General features: G+C 36.6%; 2 protein-coding genes across 15 annotated transcripts in view; one reads left to right on the top strand and one right to left on the bottom strand.

Annotated features, from left to right (window-relative positions):
- The window catches only part of fmn1 (formin 1), a 75088-nt gene extending 66741 nt beyond the window's left edge, over positions 1-8347 (bottom strand). For both annotated transcript variants that reach the window (XM_015373752.1, XM_015373751.1), the window contains exon 1: positions 6731-8347. In XM_015373752.1, the coding sequence (XP_015229238.1) occupies positions 6731-8297 (1567 nt within the window). In that variant the 5' untranslated portion in view covers positions 8298-8347. The remainder of the gene's footprint in view (positions 1-6730) is intronic.
- A 7654-nt stretch (positions 8348-16001) lies between these two features.
- The window catches only part of ryr3 (ryanodine receptor 3), a 134713-nt gene continuing 128483 nt past the window's right edge, over positions 16002-22231 (top strand). For all 13 annotated transcript variants that reach the window (XM_015373714.1, XM_015373717.1, XM_015373724.1 and 10 more), the window contains exon 1: positions 16002-16177. In XM_015373714.1, coding sequence (XP_015229200.1) covers positions 16130-16177 — 48 coding nt within the window. In that variant the 5' untranslated portion in view covers positions 16002-16129. The remainder of the gene's footprint in view (positions 16178-22231) is intronic.

A 22231-nucleotide genomic window follows, 5' to 3' on the forward strand; every position in this document is an offset into this window, starting at 1 on the left:
TAACTACTTCAGTAATGGAATAATCGCTACATGGAGTAAAAAGGCAAAAAAATTGTCACGATCTTGGCGCTGATGACTGGCCTGAATACTCATTAAATTTACCTGCCTAGCTCCGCCCAATTTTCATTACTGTTCATCTTATCCAATTCCTTCAGCCTGTATTTAACTAGCCTTCAACCAGTCATCAGTGCCAGATTATTCAAGCCTTTGATGAGAGTTCTCAAGTGTACCTGATTGAGTTCTGATTACCTGATCATGACCCGTTCTGCCTTTGGACCTCTGAGCCTGCCTATTCCCGTTCTGATCTGTTTGCCTGACCTGTCTTCGGACTCCTGCTGGATTCTGGCTGTTAACCAAACCTGAAACTGATTCCTGACACCATCCTGCATTTCCCTTATGTACCTATCTGGATATCTGATCTCCTCACCAGGTCTCCTAAGCACATCCTCGACACTGGCTTTGCCCTGTGGATTATCCTGCCTTCCTTCGTAATGTCATTTCTGATCTCCTGCCTATCCCACGACCTCTGAGACTTCAGCCCCTGGGATTCTCTGGGCGGTGCCCGCTGCATCTCGTTGGTAGCCGACTGACTGGAACAACCTCACCCTCTGGGCTCGGACTGAACTATAAGACCAGGTTAGTGACTCACATGTTCATTATCATCCTTCATCAGATAGACATGGTCACTAACCTGCTGTCTCCTGTTACTGCCTTAGATGCTGTTCTCTACAATTCCATCTTAAATAAACATTTTGTGAAACCTGCTCAAAAAGTGGGTCCTTTTGTTCTAAGCCTGACACATATACAGCATGTCTTGCAGTAAAAAATGTGAACCCTTCTGCCTATTAATATGCCCTATCCAGAATTCCTGAATTGGCATTATTTTAGTTTCCATTGGTTCATATCTATTTAAAAGCATCTCCTTTAAGCAAAAAGAAATCACTTTTTCTGGCATTTTTTTTTATATATTTTTAAGGAGACAAATCTTGGTCAACCAACACAAAACAGAAAGAAAAAGAAGTGCATATTAACATAAATTTAATGAATAACTCAAAAAATAAAAAACAGCTCCTTCTGTTTCCTATATTTTTTAATTCCACAAAATCTATAAACCTCCTTATTCAAAAGCAGAGAACTAGACCATATGACATTTGACAGCCTCTACCTACCTACAACACCAAGAAAAAAGATTCACTGACTTTAAATATAAGTCATGAAAAATGCCAGGAACTATCAAATTTTGTGCACCTAATTTGCCTTTTAGTTTTCTGTTTTATCATAGGCTTGTTGGCTATGCAGCACTTTAATGTTGAATGATTTATTCATTTCAATGCTTGTCATTAAAAGGCAGCAGCAAGTGAACACACCAGGATCTGCATCTCTTTGCATTTGAGTGTAAGCAAAAATACAGCCAAAGATGGCCGAGTTGTCATTAAGATCTAGGTTTCAAGTCTCATCATATAGACTTAAAGGTATAGGGAAGGCATGACCAAGGAGAGATGGTATTCAGTTAGCTTCCCTATGTGACACTAGAGCTGCTGGATACTGAAAAGGGTTTATTGAGGGGGAAAGTAAAAAAAAAAAAACAAAAAAAAAAACACACAGCATAACTGAAATGTTCCAGGATGTTTTAGGAGGAAAGTTATTCATTGAGGAAAACAGGTTAAATGTTACAAAAAAGGACCTTTGTGCTTTTTTTCCGCTGTGCACAGCTTGACAAAGAAGACACCCCTTGTGCTCTGCTTTGGAAGCATGGACAACAGAATTGTAATTGAGCTGCTCTTTGTCTTCAATGTTGGGAACAATGTTCCTTGGCAGTGCACTAGAGGGGAGAACTTACTGGAGCAGTTTCGCAAATGTAATTATTACATTATTGTCATATTTTAGATAATAATGAGCACTTGAGGAGAGGGAAAAATACTGTATTGGGATTTTCCAAGACATCTCCACCTAAAGCTTTAGTCTTATCAGCACATTTCATGGTATTATTGAGGTTGCCAACAAACGTTCAAGTAGACTCCAATTCAAACAACATTGTATTGCCAGCTCCATCCTTTAAAGCAATACTATATAAGTTTTACCCAACAGTGGCACTTGAACTTCCATGAATCTTCCAGGTTTAGCTCCCCTGAAGGTTACTGATGACAGCACTGTCACCAAATCAAACAATCTACCTTGGTGTTTGAAGTGCAAATAGGTAGAGGCACTGGAGCATTGGACTCAGCACATTAAATGAATCTTCTTTAAAATTCAGGAGTACTGCATTAATTACACCAATTAATAAGTACACCGTCACCAGGGAAGCTAACATCAAAGGGCTTGGAAAATAAACAATTCCACCTTTATTCAACATAACGGTCAAGGCTTCACACACATCTACTAACCCCTGGAATTAATTTATTTTTTATTTGGAAAAAACTAAATTAAATGTTTTGTATTGCAAAGTAGTGACTAATAGTACAATGAAACAGTTGTATGTAACTGAATATGACGCACAGCTGCAACAACATGAAAGCCGACACTTCAGCGCTGATACAAAGGGAAAAAATATTCACATGAAAATAAACCTTGGATATAGCATACTGTATATTCACAGACTGATACTAATCATTATCTCAGCTTAAAATGTATTTAAATATCATATAATGTTTACATTTATTCTGAAAAATTAACACCCCCAGCTTCTTTCTGTTTGCGTTCTTTCTGTTTTCTGTTTTGACTAGTGCATGATGTTTACTGGCTACAGTGTGCTACTCGGTAGTGAAAAAACATGAGAAAGTTCTTAGACCTTTGTAGAATTTATTTGAAATAAAGAAAAAAGTGAAAGTGAGTTTTGGGACTACACATGTCTCAAGAATGCAGTGAGATAAGCCATGAGAACACCAGTAAACATGTAGCCTCATGAAAACCAAGGAACAGATACACAAAGTTATGGGAAGATTTAAAGCATGGTCTGCGTATGTAATGTCCTGAGCTTTGAATATATGAAAATGAAATGAAAATAAGCCTACTGCAAAAGATAGAGCCGTGGTAGTCTAAAATGGTAGTCTTTGCTCTGGCAGCACTAAAATGTAAGGTTCCTGTTTTGAAATAATTGAGATAATTCTTTGTCATTCATGGTTTTTTCACTATGGAAAGACATGAAAAACAAGCTGTTGTTAAAATGAAGTTACAACAGGTCCTATATGCTGTAGGGTGCATGGCTGTGTCGTGTAAATTAATAATTTTGAACTTTATACAAAACAATATGTGCAGCTGAAAAATGACACTGAATATCACACTGAACACATCATTCTCAGCTGGAGAGACATGCCAGCGGCATCTTCATGGTGTAAGGATTATATTATATAGCTGGAACACAGAGTTCATAGACAGACAGACAGACAGACAGAAAGACAGAGAGACAGACAGAGTACAACTGTCTGCCTGCAGCAAGGCAAATAGTCTGTTGCAGATGTCAAGTAACAAAGTACAAATACTGCATTACCCTAATTAAGTAAGTAACTAAGTATTATACTGGAGTAATTAGTTTTTTTGACAACTTTTCACTTCTACTCTTTACATTCTTTTTTGCAATTATCCCTACTTTCCCCTCCTAACATATCAAAAATAGGCCTGTTATTTTTGTTTTATCTAAGTTCATTTTCGTTATGGCCTGTTGGTATTAAAAAAATCAAAACCATTAAAATGATCTGTTTCATCAAAACAAATTATTTCTTTGTGGTTGGACTCGGTCCTGCACCAAGTTGTTGTTCGGCACATACCAAAATAAATCACTTTTCAAGATGATGCTAAGTTAAATTTGACACTCTTATCATTAGTTATAAAACAAAGAAACTTAGGTATAAGGAAGGTATTATCCAGAATTGTAGAAAAATGTCCTTCAATTGGGTAGTGCAGTAACCAATATAAGGTTTAAAGCATTTGTCCTTAACTCTTTTCCTTCATTACTTTTAATTTTATACTCTAAGGTGTTTTTAAAATGGTACTTTTATATTTTTGTTTGAAAAAAAGCTTAAGTTTATACTCTAACTTCTGCAAAAGTGTTTTTAAACAGTAGAATTCATACTGCTATTTGAGTAATAAACATTAATACTTCTGATACCTCTGGTCTGTTATGGCAGGCATCCCCAACCTTGTTCCTCGAGGCCCGCTGTCCTGCAAGTTTTAGAGGTTTCCCTGCTTTAGCACAGCTGATTATAACAAATTTCAGTAGACCAAAAGCCTGTTAATCAGCTTTTAATTAAAATCAGCTGTGCTGGAGCAAGGAAACCTCTAAAACCTGCAGGACAGCGGGCCTCGAGGAACAAGGTTGGGGATGCCTGTGTTATGGGATGGTGAATATCCTTCATATCGTTTGCTGCCCTAAACCTGCGGTGATAATCATAGGTGGCTTATAAAGGCAGACCTAAGCTAAGCAATGTCGACTGTAAAGCTGACCTGTTTCTAAAGGTTAAAGATTAAAGTAAAAATTAGAATTTATATATTTTTTTCCTTTTGTCCTTTAAATGGGTAAATCGAAAATCTACTCAATAATTATTGGTGCCAGCTAATATGAAAGGCTAATCTTGTGATACATTTTTGGACATATTGCACAGATTTATCTCAGACAGCTTTTGCTTTAAACAGCAGTTTTAATAGCGGCTAAAGTCTCACAAAATATTGACTTGGTAGGACCAATTAAAAATACACACTGCACTTTCATTCTAATAAATGGAAATCTAAACACAATGCATAAAACGGCATTTTTCCTGCAATGGTTTATGTTGGTCAGTCACATAAAAGACCAATAAAATACAGTTAGATTTTTGTGTTCATAAAATAGCATATCTGAAGAGGTTTAGCCATATTCAAGAAAAACACTTTAAAATACTCAGCTTGAGCTTTTAGTTTCATTTGCTAAAACAACTGAAAGTACAGGAAACACAGCTTTGTTGAAGAGGTGAAACAATCCTTATTAAATAAAATAAAATAAAATAAAGAAAATAGGACCGATACTTTGCAAATACTATCAACACTTCAATTAGTAAATCCTGCTAAAGAGCTACTTGCAACCGTAGGGATTGGAGGTAGTTAAATGTTGCAGTAAACACATAGTCAGATCAATGGTTTTGCTCCAAATGTACAGAGGCCTTGAGGTAAGATTCTTCCTGCTTTGGCAAGAGAATGAAACCAAACACTCAAGGGACACAGCAGTAAATGTTTGAAGAGAAAGGCTCACTGCTTTAAATATGCAAAGTTGCAGTCTAAATGCATTTTGTGTGAAATTTTCCAGTACCATGATCATGGGTACACAACACTGAACACCAACAATACTGTGAGCTTCCGAACAGCAATGGAAAGGATATGTAATTTTTTTCTGCCCTTAAAGAAATAATTTTTATATATATATAACAGCTAGAAAACATATTAGTTGATAAGTGGGCTTAAATCAAAACAGAAAATGTAAGTAAGAACCTTCTAGAAGACCAAACTGGACTAAATAAGGGAGTCACTGTTATACTAGTCCTAATCAAAGGCTCAAATTGTAGCTATAAGCTCAGCTTGCATGCTTACCTGTATCTGTGATGGTTTTTTTTTAAACATTTTTTTGATTACATCTCAAAACCCTGACAAATGTATGTTTGGTTAATTAATGTCCCTCTGGACTGTCTTTTCAAACTAAGCATTTGCAATTGAGGTTGTGTTGACCACTGACCTCCTGATTATTTCTATATGTTTACTATATAGAAAAGCATTATGTTGTTTTACTTAAATACAAATCTATTTTAAAATAAATTCAGCATCTACTCTAACCTAGATTATAGCTCAAACAATTAAAGAATTGGTACATCATTGTTGCTCTGTATTGTATAAATCTGTGAGTTTAATAAATGTGTTCAGAACTTTCACAAAAAATGCCCAAGTGGTGAAAAGACATGTTTCAACAGGCTTATAGCTGTGGATTTATTATTATATGTATAGAGAGAGTACACTGGGACAATTCAAATCCATGTATTATCCTATTGTCAGATGAACATGCAACAGACGAGATTACGAAAGGTTGAAAAAAAAAAAAAAAGCTTTAATCCTTTTCTCTGCAGCCCCACTCCACAATCATTTTGATGGCATATGAGTGGGAGGTAAAGCACATCTTTAAAAGTTAACTTGTAGAATATGCTTAAGTTACATCTGTGCTCACATGATCTACAGTCAGGTCAAACTTTGTGTCATCACTGAATCTTTGATCCAGGATACTCCCACTAATCTCTGCCCTCCTTGTAGAGAAAGGAAGCTTATAATGGATGGTCAATAAAACCTTTCTCAGGACCTGGCTGCCCCATCCAGGCTGGAGAGTTTCTAATTTATGGTCACATGCATAACCCAAAACCAAAGCAGGCAAAGATTCTAAACAGCAGCCCTCACATGTTCCAGTAAACCTACTAGAAGACAGTTTGAGCTACAAAGTAAATCATCTTTGAGTAAATCATTTGGCAGTATGCAGTTGTTACTGGAGGTTTCTTGAAAGTCTGACACAAATACAAATCCAGGCAATTGAATTCCTTTCAAGCCATTTTCTTTCTGTCTTTTAGTTCTTTGAACTCCAGCATCAGAGTTGGGAGATGAAGGGATCACTCTGACAAACATTACGTGCTGCTGAGGTGATAAAAGCTAGAATATCTGTATCCCCATCAGCGCAGGGAGTCTGTACATGAGACAGTTTATTCACAGTGATTTTTTCACAACTCACCTGTTGTTGTGGAGTTGCTGGAGGAGTTCCGTTTGGAGCTGCTTGGTCGCCTGTTGAGGTCCAGGTCCAGATGGGTCACAGTCTGCTTGTTACCATTTCCATCAATGACCTCAGAGTAGCTTTTGTGCACAGCTTTGTTATTGGAGCTATCTCGACAGGGGTCTTCATCCTTATCTGAAAGCAGGACGATGCGGTGGTTGAGCTGTGGACTCATTTGCTTAGAAGACAAAGGGGAAAGCACAGGTGACATGCTTTGGAGGCTGTTTGAGGCTGGGAATGACTTGTTGAAGACTCCAGCAAGAGAAGGTGAGGAGGGGCTCTTTGAATGGGATATGACTGGAGCTGAAGGCTCTGCAGGGTTAGAAAGGGGCAGCCGTAGCCCCTCAGGAAGTTTGGTACAATTTTTCTTACTCTCTCCAAGTCGATAGCCACCATTTTGCATTCCACACTCTCCTCTCTCGTGTTTACTCGTGATAGTCCCTGAGTGTTGTAAAGTTCCATTTGAACATGCATGGCTAACATTGAAAACTTTACCTTCAACATCCTGCAATTTTGCAACTACCCTGATGGCCGTGTTTCTTTGGTTGGTGTCACTGTACACCTTAAGTCCAGTTTTGTTGACTGCTGACCCACTCCCAGCTAACGTCTCAACCATGTTAGAATCAAAATTTTTTATTGGACGAAGGTTGCCTCCACTCTGCTGTCTGTTTAGGCCCACTATTAGGCTGCAAGATGACGAGGCATAGCCAAGTTCTCCGTCACACTCTGAGAAGTCATTACAGAAATCCATAACAGAGTCAATGGTTTGGTTGCTCTCCACAAAGTCCCAGTTTTCTTGAGTAATCTGAAAAGGTTCCTCCATTGTAATGATGGGTTTATTGGCCTCTCTGTCATTGGAGCTACATGGTGTGCTGCCAGGCACATGGTTTGAGGATTTTTCCTCTGGGATCTGCTCTGCCTGTAAAGCTTGAGATGTGGCTAACTTGTTATCAGTCGTAGGCTCCACGTGTGATTTTCCTTTAGAAAATTTCCTTTTTGCTTTAGGTCTTCGTATATCCTCAAAACTTTCCGGCTTTTTGCCTTCCAGCCTCTTAACTTTTTTGCTCTTGACTGCGCCCTTACGCTCAGAGATGGAGCAGTTCTCATCGCACGGAGCCTGAACCCCAAGGTGAACTTCAGGATCTTCCTCGCAATCGGGGAATTTTCCATCATGGTTACCCATCCGGACTTTGTTAGTACAATCCCGGCAAAGCGATAAAAGACCTGCCAGCAACTGGTAGTGCTCAGCTGCAAGCCAGCAGAGCTCTGCAACTGCTTCTTTTGTTGTCTGTTGGGAGTTGAAGAGTCTGCAGAAAGATTCAGAAGACTGGCCCCTTTGTTTGGACACAGCCATATTCTGCACTCCCCAGTTATGGTCATTATCAGCATTTGCTGAATAAGAGCTGCGGCTCTTGTAGTTGAAAATGGGTGTCCGTCTCTTGGGAAGGTAGAGGCTGATATTGCTACGCTCATAGATGGGTTCATACAGAAGCAAGATGGTGTGTGTGCCCTCCATGATGGGTGCCATTTTAGTTCCTGAAGCAGTATTTGTAGCGCTGAGTGGGAAGGAAGATCTCAGGCTATGTTTCACTTGGTTTGATGCTGTGGCAGAAAAAGTAATACACAGAAATAAATATTAAAGACATACAATTAGAGACAGTAGAGAAAATTTCTAACTAAAGTGTCTCTATTGATAACATATAATGAATCCAAAGCCAACTAATCAATTAAATTAGCTATTTTATTAATATACCTTTAGCATACTCACAAAGACATTTGATTTAAACATCCTTCATCATGTAATTTTCTTTACTGTCCACCGTTGCTACAAGCATGTTTGGTGTGAGGGATTGCCTTTGAGTCAATGAGTCGATGGAATCAACTGGTTTCCTTAGATAGAAAACTTTGATTCAATGTGGCTTTATGATCTGTTTGAATTGCAAAGTGCCTTGAGATGACATGTGTTGTAAATTGGCACTTTATAAATAAACCGAATTGAATTGAATTAATTTGGAAATCTTTTAACGAGAACAAATATCTTATTGGGGAGGATGATTGATTGTCAGGAAGCCATGCAAGTTTTTCACCAAGCATTTAGCTATGCCAAAAATGTATTATCCACGATAAGATGCTTCAAAACAATAATTCTGAAAAACTTAAAATCTGGTCTTTTTGGATGTAATCGAGATGTACTGATCCAATCCAATAGCAATACATGGCCTGAGCATATTGCACGATATCTGATACCGACTAACTCAACACCTTGCCATGTGAGTAAAGGAATTATGCTTGATATAAAAATTATTAGAAAGGGTAACAAGTAACTCAGATATAACTCATTTCTAACTGTTTTCTGTAACATAATAAGCTTCACAGTCATAAACTTGAAATAATTAAATCACTGTAACTTGCTTTGTATGATATAATAAAATAGTTCTACTGCATTTTGCACCATATTTATTTTTGCACTGCACTGAACGTTTCCATATCAATGCCCTTTTGCACCATTATTTAAACTGTTTTCTTTTTCTCCTACATTGTGTACATTCTGATCACTGATGCACTTAATATTGGTAATGTTATCTTACTCCAACTGCAATCTCATTACACTGCTGTAAGCTGTATGCAGCGAAATTTCGTTTTGTATACATGTGCATACAAAATGACAAAGTTTGTCTAAGTCTAAGTATAATAGAAATGACTGGATCGGAATGCTGGATTGGTTTCATTAATTCGATATCAGATCCGACTAATTAGTCAACATCGCAACCAATATCTGATGCAATACTTGGATCAGTTCATTCTGATCCAAGTTGAACTTATAAACAGGTTGGAAAAGATCAAGGGGTAAGGGTGCTTTTGCGAGGCACTGTAAATTGTGAACTATATAAAGGACCCTCAATTTTCCATATAATTTATTTTAGTTAATGGATCAAATAAAATAGTTAGATTACTACAATATCAGTGACAAGATAAAGAAAGAAAACTTTAAATTTCAATGGTGTTTCTAAACCCGTAAACCCCTTAAACCCTCTAGCGAAACAAAGGCGTAGCCAGAAAATTTTTATAAGGGTGGCCAGGCAATAACCCATGTACATTGAGGGGTGGCTGAAAGTGAATAGGCACCAGAACCTCAGAGTCCATCTATACTATTGCAACTGGAAAATTAACGAGCAAAACATCCATATTTTCTAAATAAAGAAAAACTATACTTTCCTACAGTCTTTGCTACCAAATAGACACATATTCCAACATCCGTGCTTTCTAGATAAAGGTATAATGGATACAATTTTATCAGGTTTGAGTTCTGGGGCAAACATCTCTTCATTTGTCATTACTTACCTATTTTTATCAAAAATCATTCGGGATAAAATTGATATTTTCTATAAGTTCTAATATATACATAAATTTATTATTAAGTTTTTACTAAAATTGTTATTTATCTATGATTTCAAGGAAGACTAAATGACTTTCAGAGACGCATCATTTTCACTTTACCCCATATAACACAAAATCTAGTTCTGAAAAGAGCATGAATTACCATCTTTAATGTTAGTATATTGATGTGCATAATTAACCACATTGTTTTTGTTTTGAAGTAATTGTTAATATATGAAAAATTAAAATATTTTGAATATTCCACTTGAGAGTATTACTGCTGCAACCGTCTGTAATAGAGGGTAAAAAAATAGTAGGGGTGGCCAATGATTGGCTAAGGGTGGCCATGGCCACCCCTGGCCCCCCATCTAGCTCCATCCCTGTAGAGGAAAGAAACAAAACCTTTTAAACACATGCACGTTTGTAGATCATCCTAGTCGTCTCACTTATTGGGCCCCTACATAATTTCTTGTGAAACAAACCAGACGCATCCCAACCCTGCAATTTCTATCCCCAATCTTCTTTTAATCTGTCCCCTGTCCTATTCACTGTCTCTGTCAGGTTTATATTAGCACCTTAAACATGTCTCATCTCACTTATTGGGCCCCTGCATAGGCTTAAAGGACTCGCGGGACCCTACGCCGAGCTGCCATCAAACATGTTTATAAACACAGTCCTATGCTTTAAATGTTAACCCTGTTTTGTCACAACATAATCCAGTGGGCTACTGTAACCTTGTAGCAACCACGACTGTTGTCATCCTTAACATGGCAACATGCTTCTTACAACATACAATACAGCAGTGTAAATGAAATTGACGAACATTGCAGTAACTTTATTATTATTTAACATGTTATGTATTAAAACTGCAAATATCCCCCTATGAGGTTACTATACAGTGTTTTCTCTGCAGTTTAAAATGAGCTACAATCTCCTGCAACTACAAGAGGAGAAATTAAAGCCTCACAGGGTTAATATGTAAAAAATAGACTTACCCGGTTCGGTATAATGTAAATATAATGCCTCACATCGCTGTTCTGAAGCCAGCCTATGCTCACCGCAGCTTCTCCGGGCTGGCCTTCTGTGATGAACAGGAACTTTAACCAATAGGAAAGCTCCCCACTGGATCCACGTTCTCTGATAGGTTGGGAGGTGTTTAAGGGGCCAGCCCACAGTTTGAGTCAGTGCAGCTGGACTTGCAGGTGCGACATGTGATGGGAGAGCTCCAGGGTCCAGGAGAAAAACGGAAACAGAAAGATCAAAAATGTTGCATCTATTTCCTAAATATCTTTGCTTTCCTATGACAAAATCACAATCCCCCTGATAAACCGAAATAGGCATATTTAACCAGTTACCTGCTAATTTATCACCATGTGTTGTAAAACAGAGCCGCATAGTGGCGAGTTTGTGCATGCAAAATTAAGGCAGCCGATTTATTATGAAAGTACACACACAGTATGTACCTCAACCAGTGGCGGTACATACTATTCTAGAAAAAAATGTACAAGGGGGGCAGGAGGGGGCCCGCGTGTTTCCACGGGGGCCCCGAAAAACATTAAATAAAAAACAGAGCAAGGCATTCAAATATATTAAGATAGCTGAATGAAGTGGCATTTCTATTCAATTAGGTTTAATTAAAATTCTATGTCTTATTAGGTCAATATAAATTTATAATTCAAGAATTTTACATATTTTTTGACTTAACTTAAGTTAAAATTACAGTTTTCTATAAAATCTGAATTAGTACTCAAGAACAACTGATAAATTCAGCTGTAAAAATTAAAGTTTTTTTTTAATTTGTTTTGAAAACTGGGATCCTATCTCAATTCCACTGAAGCTATCACCTTATTGTTTTTAGATAATTAAACATATTTTTGTAAAGAAAAAAAAATGAAATAGATCCAAAGGACCTATCACTAACAGTGACTGTTTCAGCACATATCATCATTAGAATTTCTTTGAGTATTATGTCTTCAATACAGGGGCCATAACAGGCCAGGACATGATATACAGGGGTACTGGCCCCTTTGGCCCCTGTCTAGAACCGCCCTTTACCGCAAAATATTGTTTTACACAATATTTTGTGTAAAACAATGAAGTCTCAGTAAAGACATGAAAATCCTTATCATTTTGCACCTAACTTTTGCAGCTGCAGTAAATAAAGTGTTTAAAGTTAAATGTTTTGTCTACTACTAAGAGGGTTATAGGCCAAGTATATAGTATTTTAAAAATATGTATGGTTGTCTATTCTTCAAAATGATCAGATATGTGTTTTTTATTAATACACTTTAGAAAAACCTAATACGGTCCTTGGAAAAATCAATAACAAGAAGCAAGAATTATACCTAAATACTCTTTTAAACTGAGTTGTGTGATTAGAAAAAAACAATTTTTAAACTTAAAGAGTAAAAGGTTATTAAAAAAAACACTCAAACATGGCAATGCAGATTTGTAAGCACATTTATCCCCTGCAGAAAATATAGATGCGATGAATTTGTTCCTACATAAAAGTGCCATTAAAAATGCTTGTCTGTTGAATGGCTGCTGTGAAAAAGTCATCTTTTAAAATGGAAAATAGATGGCAAAAACTGAAAAAAATTCAAATTAATTGAGTTCTTGACACAGTCAAAGGTGTCAAAAAGCTTGTTTAACCAAGGTACTATGATGGTATGGAACTACTTTTTTATAAAATAGTGCTTGGGGAACATAAACAACAAGATACATCTTCATAATTTGACCAGGGTGGAGTCTTAAAAATTTAATTTAAATAAAAAAAATATTTTATTAATCCCAAAGGGACACAAATAGCATGAATCAAATAACATCCAAACCTTTGCCCTAAACCATCTGATGCAAATTCAAAAAAGTTCAGATAAAAGGGCTTTACACTGAATAAATGAAATGACATGTTAACTAACATCTAAGTCTGAACTAATTAGTGGAAATCTATTCACCTGTTCATCCATAAGTCCATAAGTTCCTCCATTAGTCCACCCGTCCATGCATCCGTCCGTCCATCCATCCGTCCATGCATCCGTCCGTCCATCCGTCCGTCCATCCTTCCATCCACCCTACCTGTATCTTCAATAGATTATTATACAGTACCTATAATAATATACTATTCAGCAATACATGGAACTGTATTAAAATGTCAGTTGTGCTGCATATCAAATGAAATAAAAATGAATAAATTATTATTATTTTTTTTTAAATGGCGTGCAAAAGGAGACAAAATATTTTAATAAGTTATAGTGGTTTGACAAAAGCAGGACTTACATAGTGAATCATTTGTCTTTTTGGAATTGAACAGCTCACCCATTTTATTATTTTTAAATGATTAAATGCATTGGTTATTGAGAATATTGCAACAGGGATGAGATATGTTGGGTGCTGGATTTTCACTATGGCACTGCTGGTTTGAATTACATGAGAAAAAACTGCAGTGCCTTTTTAAATACCTGGCATCAAAGCTTAAAAAAATTCTTCTTTGGTGGGCTCAAACAACTAACCATTGGGTTCAGCCAAACCAGTTGACTGATTACACTCATGAGACTGCATGTAGACATATCCTCATAGGAGGGGATTTTATTGTTTTATTTGTTTTGAAAATGGTCATATCTGCATGGTGTTGATACTATCAGGTTTTGTCTAAATGTCCTGGAAATACTTTGTCTAAAAACAGTCATGTGAATCATATGAAAAAAAGGAAACCTCTGAACACAAATTTGTCCTAAAAATACAGTATGGTGTCCCATTAATGATCTACCACTGAGGAGAAAAGCCTATATCTGGTAGTCACTTTAGATCTGAAATATTACATATCTAACTTTGCGTACTTAATACACCCTTGAGTGTAGGATGTTAATATCTCAGAAAAAAAAAAAAAAAGATTTGTATTTGATGTTTACCTTTAAATCAATATTGAAATGTGCAAAACCGATAAATAATCTTTGGCACACAGTTGGACTTTTTTTTTTATATGAAACAGCTAAGACATAAAGTTAATTTGTTAACAGATTAAATAAGCTGTTAAAAGATGAAATACTTGCAGTTTATCAAAACAGCACAATGAATAAATGTTATCTAAAAGCTCAATCAATAAAATTTGATACCATTAGATTTTTTTGCATGAGAAATTCTGACCATGATGTTTAAACTTGCATTATGAGCTGCAGGGTTCCTATAGGATTGAAAATAATACATTTCTTGGAAGTATAACTACTGCATTTTTCAAACTCTGAATTAATAACAGTAATGATTTTAATTATTTAAGTAAATAATTTCTGATGGTTATGTCTGACTTTGGAAAACATTAAGCTGCCTGTAGGTATACAGAAAATTCAAGTTGTAATCCAGTCATCATAAATTTGATTCCCATTTAAGAAGCAGTAATGTTAAAATTTTTAATGTTTCAATTTACTCTTTAAATGGAAATTATTTTACTTTTTGAGCATATACTATACTAACTTATTTCTGCAGAGATATATTTGTTTTTTTGTTGCTAATAGGCCATTAAATTCGCCCTGAGGGGAGCCTGTGCTTAGGGTGATGACATCAGAGGTATTCTGTCCAACATGGACTGACTGAGGTCTGCTTGGGAGGAAGCCTAGCAGACAATTGCAGAGGGGTGTATTGAAGCCGAGCTGTTCCAGTTTGCCTATCAGATACTGTGGGATAATGGTGATCAAGGTTGAACTAAAGTCCAGGAACACCATCCGCATGTGGGTGTTCTTCTCCTCCAGGTGTGCTACTGTAGGCTCAGGTGAAGAGCAGAGGTGATGGCGTCCTCAGTGGAGCGGTTCTGTCCAGTAGGCAAACTGGAATGGGAAAATGTTGGGGGGAGACTGGAGATGCTGTGTTCTTTAACCAGCCTTTTGAAGCACTTCATCATGATGGGAGTCAGTGGGACAGGCTTGCAGTCTTTTTAACCCAACTTTAAAAAGTATACATAAAACTGTAAAAAAAAAAAAAAAATAAACGTGAGGAACAAATTTGAATACATATAATTTTATTTTTTATTAGCTCAGATACATGCTATTGTTCTAATCAGAGGAAAGCATTCAGGGGGGCTCTGGGGCAAAACTTTTCTTAATTTAGGCAATAGAGGGCAGCATTGTATTGTGAAACCATTTTTGAATATACTGTCAAACTGGAAATAATCAAATTGTGTTATGTATGGGGCAATGTGAGCTACCGTTTGGAAACAAATCAGCCCGTAAGCTCATAAAAATAAGCATTTATTTATATTTGTCGAGTGAATTTGATTTAATTTCTAGTTTAGTAATAACTCTTAAATCCAGATTGGAATTTAATTCTACTTGGATGCTATGAACCGTCCTTCATGGTAAATTGTTAAGAATACAACTGTTAATTCGAACAAACAACAGCTTCTTATGATAAATAAGTAATTTCACAGTACAATAAGAAAATATATTTGACTTGTTCAAATTATTAGAAGGAAATAATGCATTTTCAGCTTAGATGTGTTTGTGTTAATATGCATTAAGTACATAAAATGTTTCTAAGGCTTGCAGCAGAGCAGCGGTTGTGCAGAATCTTGTGTGGGCGCAGCAGGGCGCTGACCATGGTGCTGATCTAGACTCTCTCTGGAAATAGCACATTCCGTGAGTTTCCTTTGGGAAATTAAAGCTGTAGCCTGGCAAAAAAAGGCGAGAAAAAACAAAACAAAATAACATCTTCACACTCTATTCAGCCAACTCATTGTTTGAATATTCGCGCTTTCACGACCGTGTTGATAAGCCTTATCGGTGACGTCGACGATAAAGAACCCAGGCGGCCGCCGTTTCTGCGTTACTCTTTCCGCGCCGATGCTGAGACGCACTCCTCTGCCGGGCGTAAGCACACGGGCTTGACTGACACATGCTGCGGTACTCTTCCCGTTTTATGGCTGTGAATTAGCTGTATGCTAATATCGACAAGGGGAGCGGAGCCAGCGGAGTCTGAAAGGGCTCCTTTGCAGCCATGGCTGAAGGCGGAGAAGGAGAGGATGAGATCCAGTTCCTTAGAACTGTAAGTAGCCACATTCACATTTCCTGCAGCACATCCGATGCCTGAGGAAATTTGTTTTGTCCGATTTTTCATGTATGGGTTAGGATATTATTTAAAACGAAAACTATTTCTGATATTCCACTATCGCAAGGAAGCCTTTGATAAACCTCTGCTTGTTCGTGGATCTCACAGGCGATCCTACAGGCTCTATTGTTTTGCGCATGGCTCACTATTGGCTATTGTCTTCTCTTACTGTCTCTGTCTACAGAAGTTACTTACAGTGATGTTCCTGATGTGGTGAACTTACCTTAGCACCTTGCTGAAACCTTTTTATTATCTTGCATTGGCATTATTTTAAAGAAATATCAGATTTCACTTGAATAACAAAAGAATCAGATATGGTATTTAATATACCTGAGGGAAGAAGCAGTTATGAAGCCGGTTTTAAACGCATTCAACGTAGCTGCACAGGCAGGATAAGCTACCTGTCCCAACAGTAACCCCATGGATTCTTGGAATCTGCACTTAAGAGGCAGATTTCCAACCTTACAAATCAGACCTATCACTTTTTTAGAAATTGTATTTCAATCTGGCAAACAATCCACTAACAGCTGTAGTAGGGTAATAGAAACCCATGAAATGCATTCCTCTGATTCTAGGTAATTAAATGATAAATTGAAATGGGCATGTTTAAAACAATAGCAACGTGCAGTTTCATTGGTGAGATCATTCATCCTTTGATATAACAAACACAACAAATAAAACAGCTGTCACACAGTTGGCAATTATTTAAAGAGGTCCGAAAATATTATGCTGTTTGGTTATCTTTGGGCGCTGCATGATGCACAGCTGGCAGCATTATTGCCTTGTAGCAAGAACGCTTTGGGTTACAATCCTGGTCTGGGGTTTGCATGTTCTCTGTGAGCATGTGTGGGTTCTCTCTGGATACTTTGGCTATCCTTTAATTTTCCATTGGTATGGGTGAGTGTTTGCATAAGTGTCAGGTGTTTGTCATGTCTGTGTCCATGTTGTATTGTGATGTCTGATGGTTTGATGACCTGTATGTGGTGTAACTGGCCTGATAATAGCGTCCCATGAACTTTACTGAGTTCGGGTACTGAAAATGTAGGGATTGATGCGGTTATAGTGCATATCTCTCATAGCTCATCTGAACATTTACAAAAAATATGTATATTTTCTTTGATCAAAGGTAAACTCTAATTAAAACATTGATTAAGAGAGTAAAATATAAAATACTACAGAAAATACTAGGCTATGGAACTGGCATTATTCTTAATGCCTCAAAATCGAAAACCAAATCAAAAGATGCAGGAGAAAATGGAATTCAATCATTCCAATGGATTAAATATTGGACAACAAATAAAAATAAAAACCCAATGCCACACATTATAGTAAACCGGTATTACTGTGAAATTTAGAACATGCATATGTGAAGCCAATCTACCAACAATAAGCCGTTGCAGAGTATCACTGAAAGAACCTGCATATGTTAAAAGTGTTGCAGTTTGCCAAAGAACACAGAGACCGGGCTAAAAACAAACATAGAAGTATTTTATGAATGAGAAGATCAATCTTTGATTTTGTAAATTCAAAACTGTTTGTCAGACAGCCCTCTAACAACTCATATTTAATAAATCAAGACAGAAATCCTAAACACATCAACAAGTGGGCAGCATCTAGACTAACATTCTAATGTGTTGGAATGACGAGCTGAATTCATAGACCTTGATCCAACAAAACATTTTGAGATGACATTAAGCATTGTTTTTCTGATAAGGAAAATAAAATATTCAGGGTTTAAATACAACACAGCTCAAATGTGTGTATATATGTATCATCATCTTAAGATTTTTGTTTGAAAATCATTTACCCACCAGCGAACATGTATTTCAGGAATTAACTTGAATTAGGTCTAGTTTCGCTTTGAACCCCCCGCTATAGTAGTAGGTGTTTGGTTGCACATATCACAAGCACTGCTGCTTGTGGTTTGTCTTTATTAGGCTGCTCACAGATGCCCAACCTGCTGCACGTTTAGGCAGTCACTGGACCCCTGTTATTTCTTTTTTTAAGCCAAACATCCAAATTTTCTTATAACATTTAAAGTTTGCAAACTTACATCAGATATCTTGTTTTTTGATTAGGGGGGCAGTATAAAAAAAAGCTAATGGCCACCAAAATGATCATAGATGCAATGTTATTCAGGGAAAAGTGGCCAGTGTTATCTTACCAAGCTGATTAAGAAAACAATGCTCCACCAGTTTGTAAATTCGCCTATAATATAGAAAAAAAACAAACAAACATAAGTCAATGAGTCAAAAACCTGTAAAAGAAAAACATTAAAAATTTGAAATTGTAAAACATAGTAACAAAGACAGAATTTGAACAATTTAAAGGCAAACTTTTAATAAACTGTTTTTATTGTGTTCTCATAATGTAGTTTGGAAATACATCTGCTGTTGTTGATGATGATGATGGTGATGATGAAAGTAAAGCATTTGGACTTTTCTTGTTGTTGAAATGTGTTATATAAATAAACGTCCTTACCTAGATGGAATTTATTTAATCTGATCCCATGCTTTGAAGTTGGTATGTTGTTTTTGGTTTTCCTGAAATGTCTTATTTTGGCGACAGCAAATATATACTCTGTTCTTATGTCTATAATATTTAGGTTTAGACCCATTTGTCCAAATTACATTATTTCTAAATGGCTAGTCCTTTTCCTTATTTTTGTAGCAAACTTGAATCTGACTTTTTTAAACAGCTTTCAGGCCAAGCTTTGGATGTTATTCTTACAGAAATGTAGTTTCCTTTCACACCTCCCATGAAAGTTAAACATCAGCGATCTCTTACTGAATGCACAGGGTGGATCGCTTTTCTTTCTTTTTTTTAGCCGTTAGTCTTACTTTGGTGTTCCCTTTTAGTGAACAGTCATAAACACACCAGCATAAATATGTGTTAGATCTTAAAAGTAGAGAATATTTCAGCAAAAGACTAAGTAACTATTTTTTGAAGGAACTGCCTCTGTGGGATTTTTTTATCAATACTAAGTAGAATTAAATTTGGAAATATCCTCTTTTAATTCTCAAAAAAAAAAAAAAAAGGAATGTAATGGACTGTTGTTGCCCTTTACATGAAGTTTAAAATATTTTAATCAGTTTCGTTTATTTATACCATTTATTTTTTAAATCATTTATATGGAATTATTTACTTGCAATGTTTCTAGAATGTAGACTGTTGGGATGCATGGATGGAGGGATGGATGGATGAAGGGAGGGAGGGAGAGATAGATGGATATATCTGTTTATACAAATTTGTTATAAAAACAAACCACCTTTTGTGAGGTCTAAATTCTTTACATCACTGTAAATCAGCCATATCTTTTCTTTCAAGTCTTAAATTTTTTATGCAATTTTGTTTTCCAAATACCATCTTTCATAAATGTCTAAGTGGTATTCTTGTGCTTAGCAGCTGTCAGGTTATCATTTTCATTTTCTTTTTTGGTGTAGCAACAATATATGAAGTAGAGATTCCATTGTAGATGAGGTTTAGTGTTAGGGTTTAAAGAAAAAGAATAAGTCAGATACATATGGGATCTTATCAGGTCCTTGTTGGGTTGATGTTTTAATCAATGGCGTTTGCAGAGCAGATCAAGATTTATTTGACCCAGTGACAGGAGCGAAATGTGTTAGGCAGCGCCTAACAGAATCATTTGACAAGAATTTAAGCTATTTTACTTTACTGACAAAGACTTTTAAAATGTATTTTTCCTTTTTCTACGAGAAAGCCGATACCTCCACCCAATTTTCTTTTTCTACAGCTACACAACCTTTTAAACACAGTACAAAGAGGTCAACACATCAGCATGCATGCCGTTTTAAAATAGAGCTGACATTTCAGCACCATTTCTTCTTTTTAAGGCCCTTGAGCTTAAATGCCACATATAACCTTCTTCTCTAGACAGATGTGGTGGTTGTAAATGTATGTTTTACAATATTTTGTCAGATTACCATCAGATTTTGGGATGATTCGGGAGAAAAAAATATCAGAAAACCCTTTAATAACTGACAGAAAATTGCAGTTGCTTTTAAAAAGCTGACTTCAACAGCATGTTTCAATTCTCCCCATCAAATCAATTGACACAGACTGGAAGATGTTTGGGTGAGTACATAGGCGCAAAACTGTGTGCGCTGAATGCAAATGCAGAGTTGTTGCCGTGTGGCGCAGTCAGGCTGCACCAGACTTGCCACAACAGAGCACAGTGCAGGAATTATTCAACAGCTAAGCAAGATGCACAGTGTAGCAGCTCAGGGTAGGAAAATAGCATCAATACAACATTGAGGATGAACATGCTCATATGTGTGCATTGCCATGCCTTTCTTTATTACTTAAGTCAGTTTGGCAGAAACAAAAGCCCAGTTCAGTTCACAATTTCCTGTTCCAGTAGATGCATGCGGACACATATTTTCCTTATATTGTGTCCGTATGAGCAGGCTCTATTTCTCACTAGCATACAAATGTTTACCATTATTAGAGTTGGAGAGTGTGATAAAGCAGTTTTCAAACTGTCTCTTCTCTAACAACACAAAGTAATTTCCCTGGAGTGTGAGCAGAAATTACCCCTACCGGACTGCTGCCTATAAACCCAGCTTAGTGGGAGGAGAGGTGGGAGAGGAGACGCAGGGATGTCTCCCAACCATGGATAATTTGATGTTACACGATGAGGAACCGTGCTCATTGTGAGACTGGAGATATACAGTACAAAGCAGCCTTTCCAACAAACAGCTGGTTAATTTTAGGGAGGGTCTAATAAGCTCAATACTGTCTTTTCCTGTCTTCAAACAGCCTTAGATGGTTCATCTCTATTTGCTATGGCTTCATAACAAGCAATAGACTGAATAGAATATTGTGCTATACTTGCATTGCTCTTGGTGTTCATTACATAAGGGGACTTTTCCAGGTGAAGTTATTTTTTCTCCAGCAGAAAAAATATTTGATGGGTTTATTGCATTTAAAATAATATTCACAGAAGGAGTATAATGGTGTTTTATTTCTCTATATATTTTACTATGTTCAAAAGTGAAGCACACGCTAATGCACAGGAACAGCATCTCCATTGTGAGGATCCCTGCAAGGCAACTATCAAATTCTGGGGATCTATTAGCAGTTTGAGTGGGTGTAGCGACTTTGAAAAGGCCAGACTAGGGCTGTGACTAATGCACTGTGGCAGCGCAAGGCTTGTTTACGTGAAGGCACAGACCTCACTTTGCATCCAGGCAATGATTGTCGATGCAGCAGGGCAGAGAAATATGCAATGAGCCGTCACAGGCTGCTTCAGAAGAAAGAAAGAAAGCAGATGAGCTGTGAAGCATTAATTTACAATAAATCCCTGGATTCAAATGCAGTTGTGTACATCCTGATTTATAATTTTTTTCTTCTGTTGATCTCTTTGATTTGCTTTCATTAATGTCTTGTTTGGATTTTCTATTTCACTTCATGTATTGACACACCTGAAAATAAATTATTAGAATTGTTAATACCTCAAAAATATCCTATTGTAATAAATATGGTTTCACAATATTTTTTATTGGTCCTTTTGACACAAGTGGAGTTTTGCAGGAATGTGTGGTCATCCATGTATTACCTTCCTTTTGCTTGGGTTGAAGTAAAATAGTCTTGATATACGGTAATTGATGTAAAAAAAAGAGTGAACATGTGGAAAAGCACTTCATGGCCATTGACAAGTATTATCTCTATGATGCTGTGGGTTGGGTCTGTTTTTTTTTTTTTTTTTTTAAATGATCCAGGTCTAAGATATTTTGTGGCACTGATAATTCTTTTTAGTTACAAGGATCTTAAATAAGAATCCGATTTGAATATTTAAGAAAACCAACAATAGATAATAATTTTTTTTATTAAGATAACAATCCAATACAAAAGACCAGATCATTAGAGTACATAAATTATTTAACAGACACAAAATAGCTGTTCCATTGTCTTCCATTCACTCACACACACACACACACACATATATATATATATATATATATATATATA

Source organism: Cyprinodon variegatus, unplaced genomic scaffold (assembly GCF_000732505.1).
Source record: "Cyprinodon variegatus isolate N-32 unplaced genomic scaffold, C_variegatus-1.0 Scaffold91, whole genome shotgun sequence".
In the NCBI taxonomy this organism is placed as follows: Eukaryota; Metazoa; Chordata; class Actinopteri; order Cyprinodontiformes; family Cyprinodontidae; genus Cyprinodon; species Cyprinodon variegatus.